We start from the raw sequence: 26,884 nt of genomic DNA, 5'->3' as shown, positions 1-26,884 counted from the left end.
ACCAAAGCTTGTAGAAATCCGGGTTTTTTAAATTCCACGAACCAAACAGACCCTTAAATAACAATTTTCCCATTCCGTCCTACAATGATGTGTGAGAGGACATATTGTAGTTTAGTTATAATTTAATAAACTTGATTCATTTAGTTACCTTTAATTACGTGTAAGATATGCATTTATTAATGAAAACAAATTGAATTTGCCCAAAGTTTCGTACTTTGTAGTAAATCATTACAATTTTCCATTGGCATGTTCCCACATAACTAGCCTAGCGGCTAATAAAACTGAAGCACCCACTAAAAAACACAATAAAAAATCCCAAAAGAAAACAAAAACAAATAAAAACAAAAAAAAAAGAAAAGTCCCGAGAAATTGACATGGGTGTGCAAATGTCACAAAAAGGATTCTGTCATATCCAGATGCATCCTGAAAGCCGAGCAAAGATGTCCCGATAAACAGAAGGGATGAAACTAAAAGTATTATGCGAGGGAATTCGAGCGTACGCGTGCTTGCCTGTTGGAAGTATTTGCAGATGGAACTGTAGCAGCTGTGATTTAAGTTCCGCGAGCGACGAGTGAGGCGGTGTTGAAGACGGAGCCAGCAATGAAAGCTGTACATATCGCAGCTGGAGAGTGCCACAACTTGCTATTAACAGGTAATTATAGAACAATCCATTGCTTTCGGTGTAAAATATGGTTAATATTGATAGTAGTATTGGGTGGCAGAGGATGGACGCATATATGCATGGGGAAAGGGTATGTTTGGGCGCTTAGGGACTGGGGAAGATAGAGATGAGCTTGTACCTGTCAACATTCCAATAAAGATGCATATACATGGAGATCAATCGGGCTATGCTAGCGTTGTTTCCGACAATGTCAAAATTGTGGCGATTGCAGCAGGGGCATACCACAACCTTGCTCTGTCCGGTACTACTACTTTCATTCATTGCTTCATCAATTTATCCTGCAAATTCAATAGCCTCGAATTTCATACGCTAGCAATGTGAATGCCGATTGCTTCATCAATTTATCCTGCGAATTCTAAAGTCTTGAATTTCATTTGCCACCAACGTCCATACACTAATACACGGATACAATTTGTCGGGGCTTATATTTTTGCTGTATGAGTCCTGAAGTCTGAGTTGAGCATGAGTACCTTCGGCTGGAAACACTCTCAGAATAACAACATGGTATTCATGGAGATATCAGAATGTTTCTACTTGTGCTGTTGACTGTAAAATTTTATATACGTGTCGTCAGGGCCAATATTTTGTCCTAAATAATTACTTTATTGAACACTACAAGCAACAAAACATATACGATGATCCGCTGATTATCAACATAAGGTCAGATAATAAAGACTCCAGAAATCATTCATTTGATTATGAGGAAGAAAGTTTATTTATACAAACTCTTGACAACACTGAATTAAATAACTACCTCCTAACTGACAACAACTAACTTTAAGAGAGTTTATTATGTTTCATTCTAACCCATAATGAAATTTGTTTAAAAAAATACAAATTGTAATGTCCACTATTCATTTTCTCCCCATAATGAACGTTGAGAAGAACACCAAGTAAATTCCAAATTGTTTGGAAATGATCACAGCAAGGGGATTTGTGAAAATATTAGCAATTTGTATTGCAATAAGACAATATACAAGTTCAACCAAGCCTTCATGAACCAAGTCACAAGTGTAATGGTGGCGGATGTCAATGTGTTTAGTCCTGCAATAAAACATTGAATATTTTCTCATTTGAATTGTACTTTGACTGTCACAATATAACTTCATGAGACCATATTAGATTTTGTAACATTCTCCTCAACCAAACAGCCTGACAAGCAGCAGATTTGTATTCAACCTCTGCAGTAGAAAGACATGCAATAAGTTGCTTCTTGGATCTTCAAGAAATGACTGTAGAGCCAAGACCAAATGCATACAAATTTTCCCCTGCGATGGAACATTGAATTTTTACTCATTTGACTAGTACTTTGATTGTCATAATTTAACATTGTGAGACCATCTTGAAGGTGTTGTAGATTTTGTAACACTCTCCCCAACCAAACAGCCGTCACAAGCAGCAGATTTGTATTCAACCTCTGCAGTAGAAAGAAATGCAATAGGTTGCTTCTTGGATTTCCACGAAATAACAGTAGAACCAAGACCAAATGCATATAAATGTTTCCCCTACATGTGGCTAACTTTTCTTTAAAGAGGCAAACTGAAGGTATATATACAAGAAGATTGGAGGAGAAGAATGCAAGCAATTAACAAATATCATTTCTATCTTTATTTGACCTAAGATCGAATATAAGGTACATTTATGAGGAGATTGCAAGGAAAATTATTGTAGATATTTTAGAGTTGCGAGTAGATATATTTTAGATTTGGGATGAGGTATTAAGGCAGTTTTTGATGAAGTCATGAGCAAATTCGTAAAGGAAAACAAGAGCTGATCCAGTAAGTTTCAAATGATTATCATTCATTTATTTGGAGGTCGGTGCCTTCTAACTAAGGAGATTTGGGAGGTTGGTGCCTCTCATTAGGAGAGATTGGCGTCTCTTGCTGGGTTGGTGCTTAGAGGTGGGGATCAGTGTCTCCAGTGGGTTTCTTCTTATGAAATTTGTAAGCAGGTTTTTATATGAGCAATATTTTGCCGTGGTTATCTCTCATAAGTGTTTTAACATAAAATTTTATGTTTCTTATGTGTGTTTTGTGATTGCTTCATTGTGATTATTAAAGTTTAATAAGAAAAAGATTAAAGATAACAGATTTCCACAATCCATGATAATAAGATTTATGCTTCTGGGTAAGATTGTGTGAGAGTTTTTTTTTTTTTTGCATCAACGTTTCGGATCATACTCAATGATCCATCATCAGGATGAGAGTGCTAAGAAAAAGATTGTCTAATTCAAATTGAGGGGATTGGAGGTTGGAGCCTCTCATTAGGAGAGATTGGCTGGTTGTAGCCTCTCATTAGGAGACATTGGCGTCTCTTGCTGGGTTGGATGCTCAGTGGTGGGAATCGGTGTCTCCAGTGGGTTTTTGCTTAGGAAATTTGTAAGAAGGTTTCTATATGAGCAATATTTTGCCGTGGCTATCTCTTATAAGGGTTTTCACATAAAATTCTATGTTTCTTATGTGAGTTTTGTGATTGCTTCATTGTGATAATTAAAATTTAATAAGTAAAAGATTATTTGATTCAAATCCCTGACTCTTCACATACAAAAGTGCAGACTTGGTGATAGCTGCACATCTTAGTAAAGGAAAAATATATGTTAAAAAATCACAGATTATAGATGCACATTTTTTCATGGACAAATTTAATGCAAAAGTTGAATTCAATATATAGGTGCACACTTGGGGTTATAGACACATCTTAGTAAAGGAAAATCAATTGTTAAAGAAAATTATGTTTATGTGTGAACCTCTTGAAAGACCAATTAATGCAATGTTTGAATTCAATACATAGGTTGTAATGCCTTGCAAGGAACCCTTGGAACAAAGGGGGTTAACTATGCACTTAACAATATATATTTTTTGAAACATGGAATAAACATCATGTAACTATGTGCATCACATAACCAAAAACTCAAGCAAGATATAAACATGCAAAGAATAAATCACAATCATCACATGATCGTGATCGTGCGCAAGCAGAAGACTAACAAGCACTTCCAAAGGTTCCATGATAACCAAATCGCATACTTGGAACGAAGAACACACGTTCATGAGACTGCTCTATAGCAATTCAAACAACATCCACAAATTGCCAGAGGCTAAGCTAGCAAGAACTCGAAACTAAACAGTGAGGAGACTAATTCCATTCTTAACTCCATCTAACTGATGTTCATTTTAAGCCCAAAGTAAATGATTCTAACTTCGCTAAATATACACATTGATTGCCAATTAATCAAAAGCATAAATAATTATTAGAATATTTTTAATTTTTTAGTGTCTTACATTCTTCCTACATTTAGAATGTTCTTTTAGAACCTTAGTTAATGGTCATTTAGGCTTTCTTATTTTAGTTTGCATATTTAGTTCTTTATTTAGATATTATTTGTATTTAGACAACTTTTCTTTTTTGCTCACGCTATAATAAGCATTTGTAAACTCTATATAAGAGTTCATAATTAATATAATAATTATTCAATTTTTAACAATTTCATGGTATCAGAGTGGTTAGGGTTTTTGGGCAAATTTTTCTTAAGGAGAAATTTGAAATTAATTTTTTATGCAATCTAGTTCAAACTTGGTTAGGATTTAGTGCATCTTTGGGTCCCAATTGTGGGCTAAGGTTTGTAGCAGAAAATGCATGTGCATCTCTTTTCAGAGTTGTACCTGTACGCAATTTTTGTGTCATCAATTCTAGCATCTTTTGCAACTTTGTAAGTCCGCATCTTAGGTGATAGAGCTCTCGTTTTTATCGCTTTATTTTTTTCTCTTGACATCCACATTAGATAGAGCTGTTGTTTTTTGTTTTATTCTGGCATTTTTTCCCAGTCAATGTTTCTTGTTTTTGGACTCTTTCAACATCTTTGATTTCCAACTCAGCACAAACAAACAAAGCCAAGGCCCACAATTTTTGCGTAAGCAATTTTTGGGTGGAACTTTCTCCATGTAAAACACAACATTTTTCTTTTTTGAAACCACAATTTTCTTGGTCGCTGTTTTTGGTGCTTAACACAACTTGCAAAGTCCGCAAGTTTCTGTGTCTTTCGGCCACATCATTGACCCATTTGACTGTCAAGATTTTTGCTGCCCCTTCTCAAGAATTTTTTGGGAGTTTTATCTGCCTCTTAATGTTTTTTTCAAAATTTCTACTAGGCAAACCATAATATGATTTTTTTGGGTTTTCTAATGTTTCAATTTTTTTCACATTTTTTTTGTAGGTTCTTTCATTTTCTTTTCCAGTGTTCTATATGCATTGATTTCTGTGTCTTCACTAGGTTGACCAACAACCCCAATTTTAGTCATGGCCTTTTTGACCAACATTATGATGGAAGGAAATGAATGATTGAATGGCCACAATCACAACACCTAGAAGTAGTGCATGATGATGATATTTGAATATTGTTGTCTTGCTAAGATTGTTTTGGGTACAAAAACCCGTCCTATGATAGTTCAGACAAATCAGGATAAATGGGATGAACATTATTAGGAAGCTGCTATGTTACTCAAACTTCCAGCTACAGATGATCAACTCTCCTGGGTGCTTTACATTAAAACAACTAAAGAAATCAGGGACCTCTTAAAGGATCTTTGTGAGACTTCCACTAGGAGCTATGCTTTCTTTCTAAAGAATTTGTAGTTTTCTATTATGATGGATGAGATCATGAGAAGACATCTCTTCAGGTACATCTGCTGAAAATCAAGGACCTAAATGACCTTTTAGAGGCTATTGGCCACAAGATGGAGGAAGGAGATATTGTAGTGATCACGCTAAAAAGCTTGCTCCGATCCTACGAGATCTTCGTAGAGATGCTCAATATCACTTTTGCTAGTGTTGCCTTGACATTCTCTGATCTTTGCAACAAGATTTTGCAGCAGGACATAAGGAAGCTCAGTTTGTTTGGCACCCCCATTAGATGGATGACAATAGTGTTTTTTTAAATGGTGATTTATAGCATGAGGTTTGTATGATACAACCTCTAGGTTTTATGGTTTCAGAGAGAGAATATCAGGTCTGCAAATTGGTAAAAGCTCTCTATGGTCTCAAACAGGCACCACCTGTATGGTACATCAAGATTGATTAAGGGTTTTAGCGCAATCCCGATTCTAATTTGTATGTCAAGAGTGCTAGTAATGAGATTCTTATTCTTGTCATTTAAGTTGATGATTTGATCATTAATGGTAGTGCATCACAGTTGGTTGAGCAGGCCAAACAAAATTTGTGCCAGAAATTTGAGATGACAATTTTGGGACTTCTCAATTATTGTCTCGGTGTAGAAGTTTGGTAGACAATTTCTTCCATTTTCATATCTCAGTCAAATTATGCCAACAGTTTGTTGGACAAATTTCGGATGCAAGATGCAAAATCATATCTGTGCCTATGGAGAAGAGTCAAAGATTTTAGCTAAATTAGATTGGCCAATGGAGAATGAGTAGGCATTCAGGCAACTAGTGGGCAGCCTTATCTATTTCACTGCCACTAGACCTGATACTGGACATGCTGACAGTTCCAAAATGCAAGACATCCCCATTACCATCTTGGGAGTCTCTTTTTGAAGATTGACCTCTGCCTTTCTCCAACCATAAAGGATTATCTTCCCCCTTTTCACTGTTACTCAGCTGTAATTATTGATTATTAACTGTCCTAGCACTGGAGTTCTCAAATAACAGTTTTTCTTCTAGGGTGCTGAAAAAACTAATATATCTCATTAAAGATGCACATGTGTCTTCATTATCTAAATTTTCTCCTCTTGTAGAACATAGAGTCTTGTGGAGCAAATTAACATGCAGCCACCTTGGAAGTTATTTCATTCATTGTTACATGCAGTCAAATGTATTGTTTATTTGGATCTTTTTTTTCAAATTTAACTAAAAGGATCTTATCTCTTTTTTCTTGTATTTGCAGTTCAATTATACTGAGAGGAGTATTGAAATTATTCCAGAATAAATATAACTAAAACCAAAATAAAATTCCGTTATATTAAGAAGTTTCTCCATGTCTCTGGTTAGTGCTTCCATAATTTGCATGGAAAGTTGTTTGGAGGATGCTAAATGTATAATCTGGCTTTTCACCTTCCAAATGCATTATTTTTTATTTTATTTTAAAAAAGTTGTACCTTTTCAAGATAGGGGGCGGGAAATGCAAGTCAAATTCTGTCTCTGTGTTTGGTTGTGAAAAGAGGAAGTGAGTAATTTGGCCCAAACATCTTTTAGAAAATTCTAAAGTTCACAGTTGTGGTTCACTTATGTTTACACCCGCTGAGAGAAGTATCTCATTCTGATCACTTCTCTAGCTTTTTTTCGTGGCTGCTCAAATAGGTATTGTAACATATCCCTTTTTTGGCAATAATTTTTATTTTACAACAAGCTTTAGAATTATCTTTCATCCTTCTCTCATCCTGATGATGGATCACAGAGTGTGATCTGAAACGTTGATGATAAAAAAACATACGCAATCAAATCCAGAAGCATACTCTCATTAGTAACGGATTGTGGAAATTTGATACTATTAATAAGCTTTAGAATTATCCACAGTAACATAGGGATGCATCCCCCCCTTTTGCCCCACGTCCTAGAGATGGGGACACACATGGGAGTTGGGGACTCCGTTCCCCCGTCCCCAGTGGCGCCACCAGATGGGACATCCCAGTGTTGACTATTGTTGATTCAACTATTTATGTTCAATATTCGATGTTCCAATTCAATGCAATGTTCACGTATTACTCTTTTACGTCTTTATATCTTATATTGCTGTTACTGAAATTTTGCGCATGTGTGAAATTTAAGTATGAGGACAAAGAATGTGCACGAATGCCATTCATTTCACACAAGAATGTCCTTGTATTATTCATCAAAAGATTGATACAAATGATATTTACAATGGAGGATGAAATGAAATACTGAAAGTAAATTTCTCTCACACAATTGGCTGTGAGAGTAACCTTCAAATCTACTAATATCTATCTCTATTCTACAAAAGTGCATAAACATGAAAGAAAGAGCATAGAATGAGAGGGTCATAGGGCATCAGTCATTGCCTATAATGACTGGTCATGTTGCATTGCTCCAATCTCGCTTGTGTGCTGCCCAAACTGCATGTCCCACATCGAAGTGATTCCCATGTTATACTAGGATTACTGAACTCATTCAGTTCAGTATCGGGTGCAAATTCTGGTACATAACACTTTTGGCATGCCCGGTGGGATAGATCAGAATTATTTTTGCTTTCTTGCTGGTTTTGATATACTGTTAGCAAGTTTCAGACCTTTGAGAGGTCATTTTTGCATATCTGGTGATCTGAGAAAAATTTACTGGTTTTGAGTAGATCAAGTGTTTACAATGGCTTATTATCCTCATTTTGATGAAGCAATTTCGTATACATCTTTTTGTCAACCTTACACAAGCAGTTCTATTGCTAATTTCATGCAGAATGGTCCTTTTCCAGCAAATACCCAGCAAGTCCTACATGCTTTCCACCCACCCACCCCTGCTAACGCATACTGGCAGCATGAAAATGCATACCTTGAGCCTACAGAAGAGGTTTTCTACATGGGAGAGCAACAAGAATTTAGCATGCAGCAACAAGAGCTCAAGATCAAGTGTTTACAACCATTAAGAGCTCATGAAGAATTTCATGATAAGGAGCTAGAGGAGCATAGTGAGAAAATGGAACTCCTAGTTAATGAATTCACGAAGAACAAGAAGGCTCATCAGATGGAAGTCGGTCTACTTGAAGAGGCTCTTCGTGAAGGAAAAGAAGGAAAATGTTAGCAAAAGGCTACAGCTGAGATAGAAGTTGATCTATTCAATGAGCTGCGTTGTCTTGTTGAAGAAGAAATCATACCCAAATTTTTGCAACCAAATGAAGGAGATGAGATGGCACAAATTTTATGTTTTCCAGATTTGGAAGATTAAGGGATTGTTCAAGATAAATTAGATACCAGTTTGCTTCCTTTGCTTCAAGAGGTTCCCTTAATCCCTCATGCTGCTTAGAATACATCTACTAAGCAAAAAGACGAAAAAGTTTAGGACGAGGACCAATTCTAGGACGATCTAGAAAAGTTCTGCTCAGAGATAGATACAAAGCCGTCCTCAACAAGCATAATGGTGTATGAGCAGCCTGATGAAATAACAGACCAGCCACTACGTCAGCTTGGTGTACTTGAAATAGGTGATTTTAATCATCAACAAAATACTGCAGCAGGAGGCCATCATCCTGAAATAATCAATCATGAGCAACTAATCAGCAAATAAAATTCCAAGTTTGTTTGCTCTAGAGGTTGCCCTATCAGGCATTTGGCAAATATGAAGTCCGATGAAGGAGGAGTTGGTGTGCACACACCTAATATTAACTTCTCATCAGATGTTGTTGCTGTAGGAGTGTGGCCTATAGCTGATCCATCCCGAAACAAAAGTGTTTTCAACCAGCTTGACCAAGTAAGTACGGTCTATCAAGAAAAAAATGTTTCAGCAAATGGTCAAGATTATGTCATTGTTTCATCTCTTTGTGGCTGTCAATAAGCATGCTTGTCATTTTGGGTTAAGGAGAAAGGGGAGCTATTTCTCACAGTCTGTTAGCGGTTTTGTTTGACCGGTTTTCACTGCTGGTAAATCTAGGGTAGGATAGGTGTTTCTTTGTTTTCCCTAAGTGCTGTCCAAGTACAGTAGAGTCATTCTAGCTCAAATTTTCCTGCTTTCAATAAAATCTCCAAATTTTTGAGGAACTAAGAAGAGCAAAGCAGCTCTACATGCATTGAACTACCCTAACCACATACCCATATTCATACCCATGCTCATAGAAAAGTTTTTATTTTTGCAAGGCCCATAGTCCCTATGTAACATACATAGAAATATGACCATTCAACTAAGATACCTGCACGCATCTAACATTGCCCTACCTTATTATTTTGTTATTATGTATTTCATGCAACCATAGGAATGGATAGTCTTTCTCTTTATAGAAAAGTGCCATATTCACCACTCATATTGATAAAGGGGGTCTAAAATCACAAAATAAAATATTTGTATTTGGGGTGCTAATTGGTTTATGTATATCTCGAGTCCATCTTTTATTTTGGTCATAGGTGTGCGTTATCGTGTCGGCACTTGTGCAACTCTGGAGTTTCCCTCCAATGGGGTATTTATGACCAACATGTAGGATATTTTTGGTTTGTGACTTGATTTGTTTATTTGTATAGCGAATTTTGTTGGGAGTTCTACTTATTGGCCATTTCGGAAGTGAAAGGTCTCCCCTACTTGTATTGTGTTGTTTCAATGGGTTTGTTGGTATACTTTGCTTCGGATTTGATACATTTGGAGCACCATTTATGTTTGCAACTATAAATCTATATGGTGGCAAATACATTCAATAATTGCCTTCGACATCATTGGTGTTTGGCACTCATAGGTTGATATTCTTTATCTTGGTATGGGATAACATCCTGGAACATCCTATCACTGCACAACCATCTACCCCCATATACCACTTCCTCCACTCTATACTATCGGATTGCCTTTTACCTACAACCATCCGTATGCCTTCTTGGTTCTCAAAACCGTGGATTGGAATCCTATGAGTCTTGCCAACTCGATGTTGGGATATCCAACTAGTACGGCCAACGTGACGAGATTGATCGATGCAATCCAAATCCCCTGTACTTCTGGCTCTGCAGGGCCAAGGCGGGAATACCTAGTCCTAAACAATTCACTTGAGCCCAAGATACTTAAAGTAGAATGAAATAAAAGTTTCTTGAGTGGCAAGGATTACAGAAAAGTTTACACTTGCAAATTATGATTTAAGAACAAAAGTAAATGATTATACAAATATGAGTGTTTTTAAATAAAGAATAATCATGAATTATCACAAAAAATGAATACATTAATTCTTCAAAGAAAAGATATGAATTAATTGCCAACATATGGATTTTGAATCATGAATAATATAAAGACCAATGCCAGAATTGAAGGGCAAATAGAGTCAATATTATAAGTTATTACGTGCAACTTTATAAAGTTCTATGTACCTTAACCATAAACAATTTAGTAATCAAGACGTGATAGATCAAATATATATACGTAATAATAAACTAGTTTGGAATGCTCTTTAACTGTTATGGTTAGGAGACAAAATAGACACAGATAAGGAAACAATTTAGTATTTCACAATATCTATGATAATCAAACTTAAAATGCTATAATTGACCCTATCCACTTATCTATCATATAAATCATTTATAGAATTTTAAAAAAAAACTATAAAGGACACAACCTAATAATATTTCAACTCTAGAATTTAAAATAAATAATTATGCTTACAGAATATGCTGGAAATAAAAGTGCACTAGAGACACTCCTTACGGATGATCCATCAAATGCAGTTTGACTCCGGAATTTCATGAAAAATATATTCAATAATTGAACATCCAAAGATTTAGTTCAAGAAGTCCATTTCTTTACCAATGAGAGCATAATATATCAAATGTGCATATAAATGTAATTTTTTTTTTAGGAAATTGTATATGATATGAATTGTCTCCCCTCATATTTATAACAAGTGAAAAGGTACGAGTCTCTTCAAAACAACATGCCTCTTCGTGAAAAACAACTAACCAGTTGTAACTATCTAATTATATGTAATGAATATATAATGTAAACTACTTCTTATACATGGTAAAATAGCCAATTAATTCAGGCATTTGTGCACAACTCATATCCGTAAATCTTCTCAGCACTGAATATATTAACTAAATGTTGGTAGGGAATCCAAAACGATTCGCTTTATGGATATCTGCCGTTCATATCCTTCATAAATGATCAAGTTTATGCTTGTAATATTCATGTTCTAGATCCATATGGGCTTTTTTCTATTTGCACGTTATTTAAACCTGTAATGAACGCCAAATCACATTAGACAAGAATTATGCAAATGATTGGCAATCGAAATACAAACTCCACGTTCAGGTGGCTTCATGAGAGATAGTTGGTTAAGTTTCCATACTCATGCACATGATCCTTTGGAACTGAAATCTGTGTACATATCAAACTCTCAACAGTGTCTGCAAGATCCAAAATTTGGTTCAAATTTTATACACATATATTCAATGACTCTTTTGTATAGAGCTTATGGTGGCTTCTCTCTTATTAATTTTGTGCGTGAGGATTCCCAAACATTCAGAAGTGACATGTATATTCTATTGTCTCGGAAGGGTGCATTCCTTGTTTATTTAATGTGCTGTCTTAAGTTGCTCCATATGTGGATGAAATGATTCGATTGCCATGCTTTGGTTCCATGCTTGATAATTCTAGTGCACAATATGCATGCTTTATTTCTGGTGAATATCCATGCTTGTAGGGTGTTATCGTTCATTCTACTCTTTCAGTTCCATTCTATGGATCTTCAAAATGCATCACTTAAATCATATCCTCTATACGTCTGTTTGCTGCAGCCATCATTCAATGCGGGAGAGAGTCTACTAGAGCTGTGGTGCTAGTGTTGTATTGGACTGAAGGTTTCTTAAGATTTTGAAAAGCTCCAATTTGAGAATATCCTTTCTAGGGTAGTGTTTCATTGGGCACACCAAGAGGAGCCTCGATAATCAATGATTGGAGAGCATTCTTTCTAGCCTTCGATGCCTGGATGCACATTTAACTATATATTTCTGCCTTTGCCTTTGCATGCACCATCCATATGGTTTTGTATATTTTACTTGTGCCGGCTTCTTCCAAATACTTGAAATCGAGATCTACATATACGTATAAGGCTTTTGTCAAATAATCTGACGAATGTTCTTGAGTATTAATCTCCTTAGACCCAAGCCACTAAATGTATCGATGTATGTTGAGTGTATTATTTTCCATAAATGATCTGTCTTAATGATAAGTGCTTGGACGGTTAGATACGAGATTGTAATTGCAACTTTACGCTCTCTCTTCACTGACAACTATCACTAATTTATTGACTGTTATTGAAATTTTGCACATGTGTAAAATTTAAGCATGAGGACAAAGAAAGTGCATGAATGCCATTCATTTCACACAAGAATGTCCTTGTATTATTCATCAAGAAATAGATACAAATGATATTTACAATGGATGGGATGAAATAAAATATTGAAAGTAAATTTCTCTCACACAATTGGCTGTGAGAGTAACCTTCAAATCAACTAATATCTATCTCTATTCTATGAAAGGGCATAAACATGAAAGAAAGAGCATAGAATGAGAGGGTCATAGGGCACTAGTCATTGCCTGTAATGACTGGTTATGTTGCATTGCTCCAATCTTGCTTGCTTGCTGCCCCGAACTGCATGTCCCACATTGAAGTGATTCCCATGTTATACCGGGATCATTGAACTCATTCAGTTCAGTATTGGGTGCAAATTCTGGTACTTAACACTGATGATTTAATTTATAGAGATGATTTTGGGCATTGGAAAAGCTAGAGTGCAACTTCAGCATAGAAAAGGTCACTGCATTCTTTTGACTTTGAGGAGTATTTTTCATCAATGATACTCGAGATGACTATACTGCAACTATAATTATTGCATCTCAATTTGATCATTGTACTTTTGCTTCAGCAAAATTATATATCTGTTTAGATACTGGGCAGATGATCAGTGCTTGATCATTGTTATCATCTCTATCTTTTATTTAGTATCTATGAGATACTTAGAGTATTGATTGTATTGTATGAATTAAGCAAACTATGCTTGAACTCTCAAGGAGTTAGTAATATCTAAATTGTTTTGATAATATACTCAAGCTTTAAGATCTTTGTACATAATCTTTGACTATTGAATAATAGGATCAAATTCAAGTGTGATTGTGTTTTTCCCTCAATTGCTTTTCTTCCATATAAGGAGTCTTCCCATCTTTGCTCACCCTTCATAAAAATGGAGACTAAAATTAAGGCTCCATCATGCCTAACCCAATCTGACGCACACAACAAACACTCCCTTTGTACCTTATCCACCATACATCCTCACTGTATGAACTCTGTAATAACCCAATCTAGTCTCCAACTGTAATGTTGGTGGAATCCAAATAATTGTTTTTGCAATTTTTATGTTTTTCCCCTTTTTGTGTTGATATATGAGCATATATACGACTGAGAGAATTTGAACACAAATAATATGCAATGCTAGAAATAAATAGAACATAGATTGAAAGGAGCTTCAGATGGACTAGTTCCAATTATTTAAATATCTATTTGAGAAAGTACAATAATAACATTCAAATCTTAATATAAATTTGAACCTGTATGCAAGAGCAAATTTATTAACCCCAATGGCCAGATTGCAGCCAATAGTGTGAACATCTATCCTCAATGATCAAATTGCAGCTTGTAGAATGTTATATATTTGTAGATACGCAAAAAACGTGGCCCTAGAACTGGTTTGCACTCCTTTCCTTTTTAACCGCAAATCCAAATGAATGCCTGGCAGCCCAATGCAATGCTAGGTGTTGTTGGGCAATGACAATCCAAAATTATGCAACATGGATCACTGTTCCAAACCCCAGAAAAAAAATTCAGCCTACTAGATAAATCACAGGTTAGAGAAAATGCATGTGCTGCTTCAGATTTCCCATGTGGTGCTTGACGTCCGCAATGCTTAAAAATACCAAACGCTGCAATAGGAAGAAATGGTAGCCTCTAAATGGAACTTCTGATGTAAACTGCAAATGTTAAAGAATCTCCCAAACCCTTAACAAATTCAGTCAATAGAGATTTCTCCCTAGCCATAACAAACAACAGTAGGAGAAGAAAGCAATTGTATACCTCAACACAATTGCAAATGCAATCGTCGGAATGAGAACTCAAAATTGAATCTACAATACTTCAGCTGTAGATCTCAGACCCTTAACTTCAGTTGTAGATCCCAAACCCTTAACTTTAGCAAGGGCACAAGATTTCAAAACTTCAGAAGTGTCACAAAGACAACAAGAGAAAAATGATATTTAGTCGGATGTCTTTCCGATCAAATGGGCTCATATTTATAATCTCCAAATGGTACAAGTTTTCCAAATGAACTTCACTTAAGAAGCTTCCTTCACACAACATTAAAATATAATGAAGTGTCATTATAATATAATTTATTAATTGCTTTTGGCTCCAGAGATGACCCTTTCCATCATAACATAATATTCTGACACACAAGGCCATTGTTTCTTGGGCCCACGATTTAAAAATTTTCATCTCGGTTCTAACGAGCTATGATATTGAGGTGACCATGATGCAGGGAGGGATGAAATAACAAGGTCAAAGGCACTCTCAGCTATCCAAACCGCCTGCGAGAGTAAACACAACGGAAAACAACACAATAACAACAAAACACAGGAGATAGAGGAGCAAATGCTTTATAGATTCATCAAAATATCAAATACATGCCCAACTATAAGGCCTTCTGGGTTACGACCAACATTACAATTCAAATTTGATTCACAATGATCAAACTTCGCATTTCAACTTAGCTTCTGCTCTTCGCTACTTCTCTCTAAGTTCATACCCCAAGACTCTACCCAAGACTCCATTAAATGCATGCACGGCCACAAGTCGGCCTGTTGCAAATACAACAAAATAAACCCTTATATTAAATGCTAAAACAAACCACAATTTGACTTTCAGCAAATTCCTAACGCAAAATCAAATGCAAAGGTCGGCTCCAACAAAAATCGCACATAGACAACTCAACACACAAAGGACCAAACAAAATGTTGCAACTTGGCGAACTCGGCAACACTTGGCAACTAAAGGAACTCGGCAACACTCGACAACCACTTGAAAACCAAACGATAATTTGGCAACAACTATGAACTTGGCAAACATAGAGAACTCGGCAATGCAAGACATTGCAACTCACAACAACTAAGAAACTCGACAAACATGCAGGATAGCAATGCAACCTAAGATGCTTCTGTATCAAACAACTGGGGTTGAAAGAAATGGTTCCCTTGAATCATTGAGATGTCACAACCCGAGTTGAATCCAACTCAGATTGGGAAATCCATGTAGCATCTTCAACTGGCCTATTCTTCTACTTTACCAAATACTCATAGTAATCTTTTCCTCTTGTGCTCTTACCAACTTTCTGATCCAGTATCTGTTCAACTTCTTCAATCTACTTCCTATAATAATTATTTGACACAACCACTTCATCATCTGACTCATGATACTTATACAAATCAGCAACATTGAATATAGGAGATATATCCATGTCATCAGGGAACTCAACTTCATAAGCATCACCACTATCAAACTTCCTAAAGATCTTACAAGGTCCAAACTTCTCAACTTACTGTATATTCCAACTAGAAATCTTCCTTTCTTCAAATGAACCATCACCTCATCGCCAACTTCAAAAACATGATGTCTTCTAGACTTATCAGCATTCTCCTTGTACTTTAGATTAGTTTGTTCCAATCTTAACTTTACTTCCTCATGCAAAGACTTCATAAAATCAACAAACTCTTCTCTTGTAGCACTTCTCTTCTCTTTACCAACAACATCCTTTTAAATTTGATATCTCTTTAGGCTGCATTCCAGTGACAATCACAAAAGGTGTTTTCCCTATACTCCTGTTCACAGAATTGTTATATGCATACTCAACTTGTGCTAATACCATCTCCCAATTATGTGGCTTGTCTCCAACTAAACATCTTAGCAAACTACCCAAGCTTCTATTTAAAACCTCTGTTTGTCCATCTGTCCATGGATAGAATGTAGAACTAAACTTCAATTCAGTACCCATCTTCCACAAAATCTTCTAAAAATAACCAACAAATTTATTGTCTCTATCATAAATTATACTTCTAGGTAATCCATGCAATCTAACAATCTCTTTGAAGAAATTTTCAGCAACATGCTCGGCATGTGATGTCTTCTTAAAAGGTATGAAATGAGCCATCTTAGAAAATCTATCCATAACAACAATATAGTCATACCCTTTCACTATCTTAGGCAATCCAAGAACAAAATCCATACTGATGTCACTCCAAGGTTTCTCAAGAACAAAAATAGGTGTATACAAACCAATATTTTGACTTACTCCTTTTGCAACTTGACAAACTCCACAACTCTCTACAAAATTCTGAACATCCTTATACATTTGTGGCCAATAATACTTATCTTTCAGCAGACTCAATGTTTTATCAATTCCAAAATGTCCAGCCAATCCACCACTACCCTTTTCTTCAATTAAATTCAACCTCATATAACTCTTAGGAATACACAATTGAATACCCTTAAACAACATACCTTCTTGAATAAAATATTCATCAAACTTACTTGGTTGTTCTGTCAAACTAGGTGCTCTGCACTCTCTCCACATCTTAGAAAAATCAGGATCAGTATCATACAACTCCTTCATCTCATCAAAACCAAGTACTTCAACCTTCATCTCGGTCAACAAGAACGTCTTCTACTCAATGCATCAACAACTTGGTTAGTGACTCCACTCTTATGCTTAATCACAAATGTGAAACTCTGCAAGTACTCAACCCACTTCATATGCCTTTGATTCAACTTATGTTGACTTCCCAAGTATTGTAAGGCTTTATGATCAGTATACAACACAAACTCCTTAGGAATCAAATAATGTCTCCACTTCTTCAAGGTTTGAACAATAGCATAAAACTCTTGATTATACACAATACTTTTAGTATCATTCAATTTCTCACTAAAGAAAGCAACATGTTTACCTTCTTGACTTAATACAACTCCTATTGCACTACCACTTGCATCACATTCAACTTGAAATACCTTATTGAAATCAAACGAATGCAATACAGGTAACTCAACAACCTTTTGTTTTAAAGTCTCAAAACTATTATCAGCGCCATGTGTCCTTTTGAATTCCTTTTTATCTCCTCATTGTTTCAGTCATAGCATTACAAACAAAACTGAAATTCCTTATAAACTTGTTTTAAAAACTAGCCAAACCATGAAATGATCTTACCTCACCCACATTCTCAGGTGTAGGCCACTCCAAAATTGCTTTAACCTTCTTAGGATCCATCTTCAAACCATCAGCTGAAATCACAAATCCCAAATACACAATCTCTTCTTGCATAAAAGAACACTTCTTCAAATTAATCAGCAATTTCTCCTCTTTCAATCTCTGCAATACTTGTCTAACATGCTCAAGATGTTCTTTCTTAGTCTTTCTGAATATCAGAATATCATCCAAATAAATAATCACAAAGTTACTTAAAAATCTCTTGAGAACCTCATTCATCAACTTCATGAAAGTACTAGGTGCTTAGTCAAACCATTCATACAAACCATCTTTTGTCTCGAAAGCACTCTTCCATTCATCACCTTCTCTGATTCTAATCTGATGATAGCCACTCTTCAAATCAATCTTGGTAAAATACTTTGCTCCACTCAAAAAATCCATTATGCCATCCATTCTCGTCATAGGAAACCTATATTTCACTGTAATCTTGTTGATAGCTTTGAAATCAGTACACATTCTCCATTCTCCATTCTTCTTCGGTACTAGTACGACAGGTACAACACATGGGCTCAAACTTTCTTTGATCAAACCCTTGTGTAACAACTCATGCACTTGTTTGTTAAGTTCTTCATTTTCAGTAGGTGTCAATCTATATGATGCTTTATTCGACAAACTAGCTCCAGGAATCAGATCCATGCAATGACTTATACTTCTCATTGGAGGTAAACCATCAGAAATATCCTTTGCAACAATATCTTTATACTCATTCAGCAATTTTGTGATTTCTTTTGGCGCTCAGTCAATACTACTTGTTTCTGTTGTCACTCGATTACTATTACCTTCTGTCACTCGGTCGCTACTAACTGGCACTCGGTTAGCACTGTTTTCTGATACTCGGTTACTACTGGCACAACTCGGTCTCCTAGGAATTATGACAAAACAGATTTGATTTTTCTTCATTTCCTTTTCAAATTGCTTTCCATTAACCATGCAAATTTTCACAGTAGTACAATTAACCTTATTTGGACTTCCAATCAAAGGCAAAAATATTTGCTTTTTCCCATTCACCTAAAGAGTATATTAATTCAATCTTCCATCATGTATAGCATGGCTATCATATTGCCAAGGTCTACCCAATAGAATATGACAACAATTCATAGGCATTATATCACATAGAATTAAACTTCACAATATATTGTTCACTTACCAATATCTTATACTCATCTTTAATCCATGAAACATGATAAGGTTTAGGATGCTCCAACCTTTGCAACTGCAACTTTGTAACCAATTCTTTTGATGCCAAATTTGTAGAACTTCCACTGTCAATGATTACCTTGCAACATTTTCTAGCCAACTTCTCCTTAGGACAAGTTCCTCATCGCTTCTCTTACTTAATAGAGTTCTTCTTACCATCAGATTTTCTCCAGCCTTAGGTCCACTTGGTGAACCCTTAGTGTCTCCTTGAATCACAGCATTTTTGTTACTTTGCGCACTTTTAGAGGATCTACACTCAAAAGATCTATGCCCCTCTTTACCACATTTGAAAGAATTACCACAAAAACCACCTCTAGAATAAGAATTACCTCTTCCTCAGTAAGAACCAATACCTCCTTAGTAAGAATCACCACCTTTCCACTCGGTCTTGTCTTTGTCATCATTCTGCCATTTAGATTTGCCCTTATCTTGTACAGAACTATTAGATCTATCGTCTTCTCCATACGATCTGCCTCTGCCTCTCTGGAATCTACCACCTCTACCTCTTTGTCTTTGTTCATGCTTCTTTGTCAAGATCTCCTCAGCTTTCAAGGCATATTGATATGCTTCTTCCACACTTTCCAATTTCACAAAACTTATTTCATCTTGAATTCCAGATCTTAATCCATTTATGTACCTTGCAATTTTCTCAACATCATCATCCACATGTCCAGATTTGATGTCCAACTTAAGAATTCCTCAGTATACTCCTTCACAGTCATGTCTCTTTGTCTCAAATATTGCATCTTTCTCAATAAGCTAACTTGGTAATCAACAAGAAGGAACTTGTTCTTTACTTTGTTCACCATCTTTGGCCAAGTCCTAATCTTCTCCTTTCCTCTCCTTTGTCTATCAGTTTGCAAATGCTCCCACTACAGTGAGGCATGTCCTTTCAACCTAGTAATTGCAATTTTCACCATCCTATTATCAGGAGTGTTTTCATTCTCAAAGAACTCCATTTTAGAGATCCAATCCAACACAACATTGGTATTCAATTTTCCATCATAAGGAACAACTTCTACAATAGGTTTTGAATTTGCCCTAGATAATACTCTTAACAATCTTGCCTCATTTTGATCTTCTTCAGGTTCTGGATTAGTGTTTGGTGCTGCTGCTTCATCATCACTCACATCATCAAAATGCGCTCCTCTCCTCTGGGTTGTCTCCACAACATCTAATCTAGCTGCATTTTGCCTCAATGTATCTAATACGACATGGTCAACATTTCCTCTACCTCAAACCATCTTTACAATCAAGTTCTTGCAAGATCGTAACCCTCTGCAAGTTATAGGTCAAATCCGCAGAGCTGCAACCCTACAACCAAATTCACTTAGGGTTCTACACGATCCAATCTCCACAAGGACGATTCTCTTTTCTAATACCACCTGACGCAGGGAGGGATGAAATAACTAGGGCCAAAGGCACTCCTAGCTATCCAAACCGCCTACGAGAGTAAACACAACGAAAAAAACACAATAACAGCAAAACACAAGAGATAGAGGAGCAAATGCTTTATAGATTCATCAAAATATCAAATACATGCCCAACTGTAAGGCCTTTTGGGTTACAACCAACATTACAATTCAGTTTCGATCCACAATGATCAAACTTTGCATTTCGACTTAGCTTTGGCTCCTTCTCGCTACTTCCCTCTAACTTCATACCCCAAGACTCTACCAAAGACCCCATTAAATGCATGTACAGCCAGAAGTCAGCCTGTTGCAAATGCAACAAAATAAACCCTTCTATTAGATGCTAAAACAAGCCACAAGTCGGCTCTCAGCAAATTCCTAATACAAAATTAAATGCAAATGTTACCTCCAACAGGAAACCGCACACAGACAACTCGGCACACAAAGGACCAAAAAAAAATGCTGCAACTCGGCAAACTTGGCAACAGTCAGCAACCAAAGGAACTTGGCAACACTCGACAACCACTCGGCAACCAAAAGATAATTCGGCAACAACTGTGAACTCAACAAACATAGAGAACTCGACAATGCAAGACATTGCAACTCAGTAACAACTAAGAAACTCAGCAAACATGTAGGATAGCAACGCAACCCAAGATGCTTATGCATAATACCAACATACAACACCAACAAAAATAGCAATAAGAGCATTTAGATGAATAATAATAATACACTAGTCTTGTGAAAACAATTGAAGAAGCATCTGAATAGAAATTTGACAACAACAGAGTTATCCTGATGAAGAAAAATGATGAATGAACTTGATGGTTGCTATAAATAGACACTCCCTCCAAGATTCTTGGAGCCCAAACTAGAATCCTCAAATAAAAACTGAGAGCATCACTCAACTCCTCTAACTCAACTGAGCTCATTAGAACCAATAGTTTGACTCACTATAAATAGTAATTCCCTCAAACAAAGCCAAAACACACCATAGGCTATGGGAAAGCCTATAACCCCACAATTGAGATCCTTAAATCCCACTGTCACCTCACGAGGGTCATGATGGTGAACTGACCAAGCCAACTACAGGAGCTTGCTAAAAATGGAGACATTACAGTCCTCCCTCCCTAAGATTGCTTGTCCCCTAACAATCTCGAAGCAAAATGAACATCATAGTCCACCCAGATCCCAAGGGTAGAACTGCGTACTATCCCTGCAATCTACAGGCAAATTCTGTAGCATCAATACCCCAATAACTGATATCAATGACAAAATCATTTGGAAACTAACTGTAGGTGTTGATTGAGGCTATAGCTCATTGGAACTCAATCCAATTGAAATACCCTCTGTCAACATTTAAGTCCTTATCAAATTGACACACACCCAAGTGCACTATGGAGATGATAACTACCATAAGTGCTTGAATCACTATCACCAACTCCAACATCTAATAAACTGTCTTGGGTGTGTGGATACTGCAAGTAGTCCAACTTGCAGTTGTGTAATGTCCCCATTTGTTGCCAGCATCAGAGTTTCAGGGATTAGCCTATTATTGTGATCCTCGTAGGCTAAGGAGGATGGTTAGAGGGTCTTTTGAGGATTGATACATCTCTAGCATTCAGGGATTTATGGATTTCGCCTTCGTTAGATATCATTTGGACTCCATTTGCCATACTTTGTATAGTAAGTGAAGAGTAATAGAGATGGACCCTTTCTATTTTTAGTAAGTGTATTTGGTCACATGGGGAATAATGAGGAGAGATTCCTATTTTAGACAGCATGGCAATCCGATAAGTATTTCAAGATATTAATGTTCAAGTGACTTAAGTGATTTATTTAAATATTTTAATGTTATTATAAAGTTATAAAGTAACTTATAATAATAAAGTCACTTTAATATTATAAAGTGCAAATATAAAGTTACTTTATGATTGAAGTCACTTTATGACAAAAGTAACTTAAGTGATTAAAAGACGAATTTGACCTTTTATCCCACATTGCGTAGTTGTTTATGTCTTTCCTCATATCGTGGTTATGAAGTGTGGAGCTACATTGGGATTGACACCATGAAATCTATCTATATTTTGAAAACAATATCAGTTGCTTAAGTGTGACTAGCTATCTTAAGGACGAAACCCCTTGAGTTAGTGGAGGAGTTGGATGTAGCCCCAACAACTCCTCAAAGGCTCATTCATCACCAAACGTAGCACATTAAAGTTGTGCCTTAGTAAGCTATGGATGACATTCAAGTAAGTCATTTACATTAGACAATGATTCTGTGTTTAATGGTATCCATATAGGCATCAGAACTGGGTTCAGTAAGCAGCAGTATATCATCAATAGAGTAGTGTCAATACTATGTTTATAAACAAGGGCATACCTTCTAACGTGGAAGTGAGGGGAGTAATCATTGAAAATCATCACCGCCGGGAAGCACTAGTGAAGAGGTTGACAAGTACATGGGGTAAGCCATGGGTGGTCTATAGGCACGCCAAGGTGTTGACAGGCCCATGAATTCACATTGTAGGCCACAAGTTTAGACAATAGCCATTACAAAGGATGGTGGATAGATAGGTCATACCATCCACATGAGCCTTGGTCTCGAGTTAGCAAGGTAGAGATGAGAGGTGCTGACAGTCTTTAACAGGGCAGCAAAGGGAGTCAAGTGTTGAGTCTGCAACGTGGAGAGAACTCGGGTGTATAGTGTATGATTGTATAGTGTCACGGGTATGATTGGTGACAACAGTAACATGGTGACATTAGCAGCAGACTGGGACATTATTCCGGGTATGATCGTATAAACAAACACACCATACACGGCGACATCATAACGCCTAGAGTCCAGCATGAGTATTGGCAATTAACAACATTCACTTCGATGTGATGGCTGTGTGGCAGTCTTCCCTCCATGACAGATTTCAGGTGCCAGTGTTCTCGTTCTGCAATTTGATTTATACATATATACGTTCAAATTGTTATCCATATTATGAATTTATGTGTTTGACGTCCCTAACTTATTTGGTATCATAAACTATGTTTGGATTGAAACTTGAAGAAATCAACCAGTTGGTTGAATGCACTTTAAGTAGTTGTAGGTATTTCTTTGTGAACTCTGCCATATTGTAAAAAGGTGAAAGTAGGGACAGTGTCAAAAGTCATTCACATTCGCTACATGTATTTAAGTCTGATTAGTTAGGTTACTGCTGTACAAGTTTGGTTCTTTACAGTGGTATATGAGCCATTACACCAGGCTGCCCACAAACTGTTCGACAAAATGTCATTAATAAAAATATAATTTCCTTGTCAAATAAGGGCAGGAAATTTACAGTGGTATCAGAGCCTAGTTTCTTGCCATCCTGTAGGGTAGGAAAGTTATTTTATTCTCAATTTTGCTGTTGTATTTGGAGTGACCAACACTCCAGTTTTTTCTTTTCTTCCTATGGACAGACATAGGAGGACTGGTAATTCTAGAAGATGGTGGAGTAGTGAGGAATTTAACATGAAAATGAATGCCTTGCAAGAGAGTATGGAAAAACTTAAGCTTCATCAATAGAGGTTGGTGGAGAGCTTGTCGGATCTAGAGACAATTGAGAAGATAGGGAGGTATTTGGTTTCTGCCTTTAGAAAGTAGACATTGAGATCTCAGGGAAGGAAGCTTGAGTTTTCCTCAACAGGTGTCCATGATGCAAATGTACCTGTATTTGGTACGACACCTGCTAGTTCTATCTGCAGTGTTGATGATGGACCCATTTCACAGAGATCCGTAGATGTGTCAGTACCCTTGGTGGATAGCGACACTAAGCTTCAACACGTTGAGGCCCCTAGAGTTGTTGCAATTAGTGTAGGGATAGTTGATGCAGTTGTCACTACTGATACTTTAGGCTCTCTTGCAGAGGGAATTATTATTGGAGATTTGTATGTGAGTTATCATAGTGTTGCTCCAGTGCAGGAGGCAATTGCTTTCTTAGGTGGGACCGATGCATGTATTGAGTCACCTAGCCGTGATGCCAGTGATTTGGGGGTTACAACAAAGTCAGTAGATGTGGATTTATGCTCTAGCGTTATTGATTCACAGCCTGGCAAAGAGTCGTGTGCAGAGTTAGGTGACGACAGTTGAGGCTCTATTAGGTGATGGGCATGCAAACAGTATGGACACCTCTGATGATTTGTTGGATGATGCTATGAGTTAGACCGGGTATGGTACCCCTTGTCAAATATTGGGTGATGACTCTGAGGAGGTTTTGGATGAGTCCTAGGATCAATGTTTACACAATCTTACTATTGAGGTGGAAGTTGAGAGATGTGGGGAGATTGATATTACGAGGGCTTCTATTTCTTCAGAGGAGTTATTTGAGGTACATAGTAGTTGTATCTCGGATGCAAAGTTGTGCAAGGACGATAACACATGTATGAGTGATCTTGTGGTGGACAATTCTGATTCAATTTCCTATCACTGTGCAGTTAGTGAGACAAAGAGCTTGTATAGGAGTGAGGGGTTACAAAGGAACCATGTCACTTATTAGTTGAAGCTAAGTGATAGTGACATTTCTTCATCTCTTGATCATTATGATGCTATTTGTCATATGCTAGCTACATCTGGTTAGGGTGCTCCTGTGTCAGATGAGCACAGTGATAGTAGTCTTTCCCTAGCAGAGGTTCATGCACTTCTAGAGGTTGTTAGGATCTTGAAGCATAGTTACTCTCAGTTAGTTGATGATAGAGATTACCTTCTCTAGTGGGGTAGCACCTGCTATGAGATGTTAGGGAAAGAGGAGGTGGTTGAGCTCACCCAAGAGCTTGAGGTGACGGTAGACTCTCTTCAGTATACTCAATTGGCTCTTTAAGAGTCACAACCACAGTTGGATGAGCTTACTGAGTTAGAACGGGTACAATCAACACCAACCCCACACCCTGTTCAGCTAGATATTGTGGTTGGTGGTGAGTTTGCTTCTACGGTTGAGGATGAGGAACATGATGATGTGGCGAACACATTCCTCTAGGATATGAGTGTAGTATGTACAGAGGAGGTGAGAGCATCAATGGAGATAGTTTCTCATGGTGATTTGCTTTCTTCTATTGGAAGTGAATCTATTTCTTCTTTTCATACAACTGGTAGCATTGGACAGTTGGCATTGTCACATTTTCAGAGAGATCAGCTGTGGATTGCGGGGGAGCAGATTGATGCTTCCACATATAATTTCTACTGTATTGAGTCATTCATGGAGTATTTACTTGAGAGCTCGGATTTGTGGGAGGTTTCATACAGTATATCTAAGGGTGCTCTCACCCGGGGCTCTTGTGCTATTCGACAATTGGTGAGGAAGATTGTAGAGACCTTGGCTACAATGCTTCCCAAGAGGGATTTTTTGGTTGGGCTTGCTGAGAGGGTTGGCCAGGGTCCTGCTTGACCAATAGCTCAGAGTCAAAGATTAGAGCCATCTTCTGATTTCCAGTTTGATAATGATGAGCCCTTGACAAAGATTGGGAGTTTATATTGGCAATACACTGTGAGAAGTGTTCATCACTTTTCTTGTGACCCAAAGGTAGAGGACTTGGTTTTCAATGTTATGGATGGTGATAGAAGGTTTGATATTCATTACATCGGTGGATGGCGTACTTCTCCGCCAATGGAGGGAGATTTTGAGATACAGGGTATTATGAAACAATTGGATGTGTTAGTGAATGGGCTGAATCAAAATCACAAACATATGACCCAACTGATTTCAAAGCCGAGATTTGAGCAAAGAATGATATCACTTTTTCTAAGAGCGAAATGTGATGATACAGTTACGACTTTAGAGTTGCAAGACATTTCCTATGAGACATTGCATGAATTAGGCACAATTGAGGTGGAATGTGATGAGGATTTATGTCAGGTTAAGTCAAATGATGCAATTGCTGGCATGAGTTCCCCAGATCATGTATTTGATGGCGATGCAGCGATAGTGGGAGTAGGAGCATGTGAGGATACTGTCATATTAGCAGCCACTTCTATGTCGGTTGAGCCATCCAATGAGGAGTTTAGCAGTATGCAAGCGGTTGTATATGTGTGCACTGATGATAGTACAATTGTTATTGTTGATGAGGTCAGCGATGTAGTGATAGAGTCATGTTATACTATCGATCAACAAAGTGTTGATGTTCACTTCATGGATAGTCCTACTTTTGACATGGATGCAACATTGTCTTATGACAATCCGTTGTTTGAGGCTAATGTTGATCACTCACCTGAGTTGAGTTGAGCTCAATTTTTGCCATTTGCAAAGATTCAGTTTTGTGTTGTGGCTGTTGGTAATGTTCTTGTGGCAACAGTTATGGTTGATACAGTTGGTACGAGTACATATGGTTCTCCTATAGCTACCTCTCTTCAAGGGATTGTTGATCAAGATTCCAATACAGTTTATATTATATGGGTGGGGACAAGGATGAAGATATTTCTTGTGGGGTATTCTTCTGGTGATATTCAAACTCCTACGTCGTTAGCACAAGTTTTGAGTGCTATACATCAGGTTATGTTGTTGCTCCTGATGATGTTAGTGGTATGCAGTTGGTTCAATGTTGATAGGGGTGTCACATACTACTTCA

General features: G+C 37.1%; 1 protein-coding gene across 2 annotated transcripts in view; it reads left to right on the top strand.

Annotated features, from left to right (window-relative positions):
* Positions 1-323: 323 nt before the first annotated feature.
* The window catches only part of LOC149578446 (Regulator of chromosome condensation (RCC1) family protein), a 94,380-nt gene continuing 67,819 nt past the window's right edge, over positions 324-26,884 (top strand). The window contains exons 1-2 of one of the 2 annotated variants that reach the window (XM_089829177.1): positions 324-652; positions 723-923. In XM_089829177.1, the coding sequence (XP_089685303.1) occupies positions 601-652; positions 723-923 (253 nt within the window). In that variant the 5' untranslated portion in view covers positions 324-600. The remainder of the gene's footprint in view (positions 653-722; positions 924-26,884) is intronic. The other variant, XM_089829182.1, reaches the window with a different exon arrangement.

The sequence above is a fragment of the Cupressus sempervirens genome, chromosome 1 (assembly GCF_028749045.1).
Source record: "Cupressus sempervirens isolate cs-2001-9-10 chromosome 1, ASM2874904v1, whole genome shotgun sequence".
In the NCBI taxonomy this organism is placed as follows: Eukaryota; Viridiplantae; Streptophyta; class Pinopsida; order Cupressales; family Cupressaceae; genus Cupressus; species Cupressus sempervirens.
This window is presented reverse-complemented; position numbering and strand designations above follow the sequence as displayed.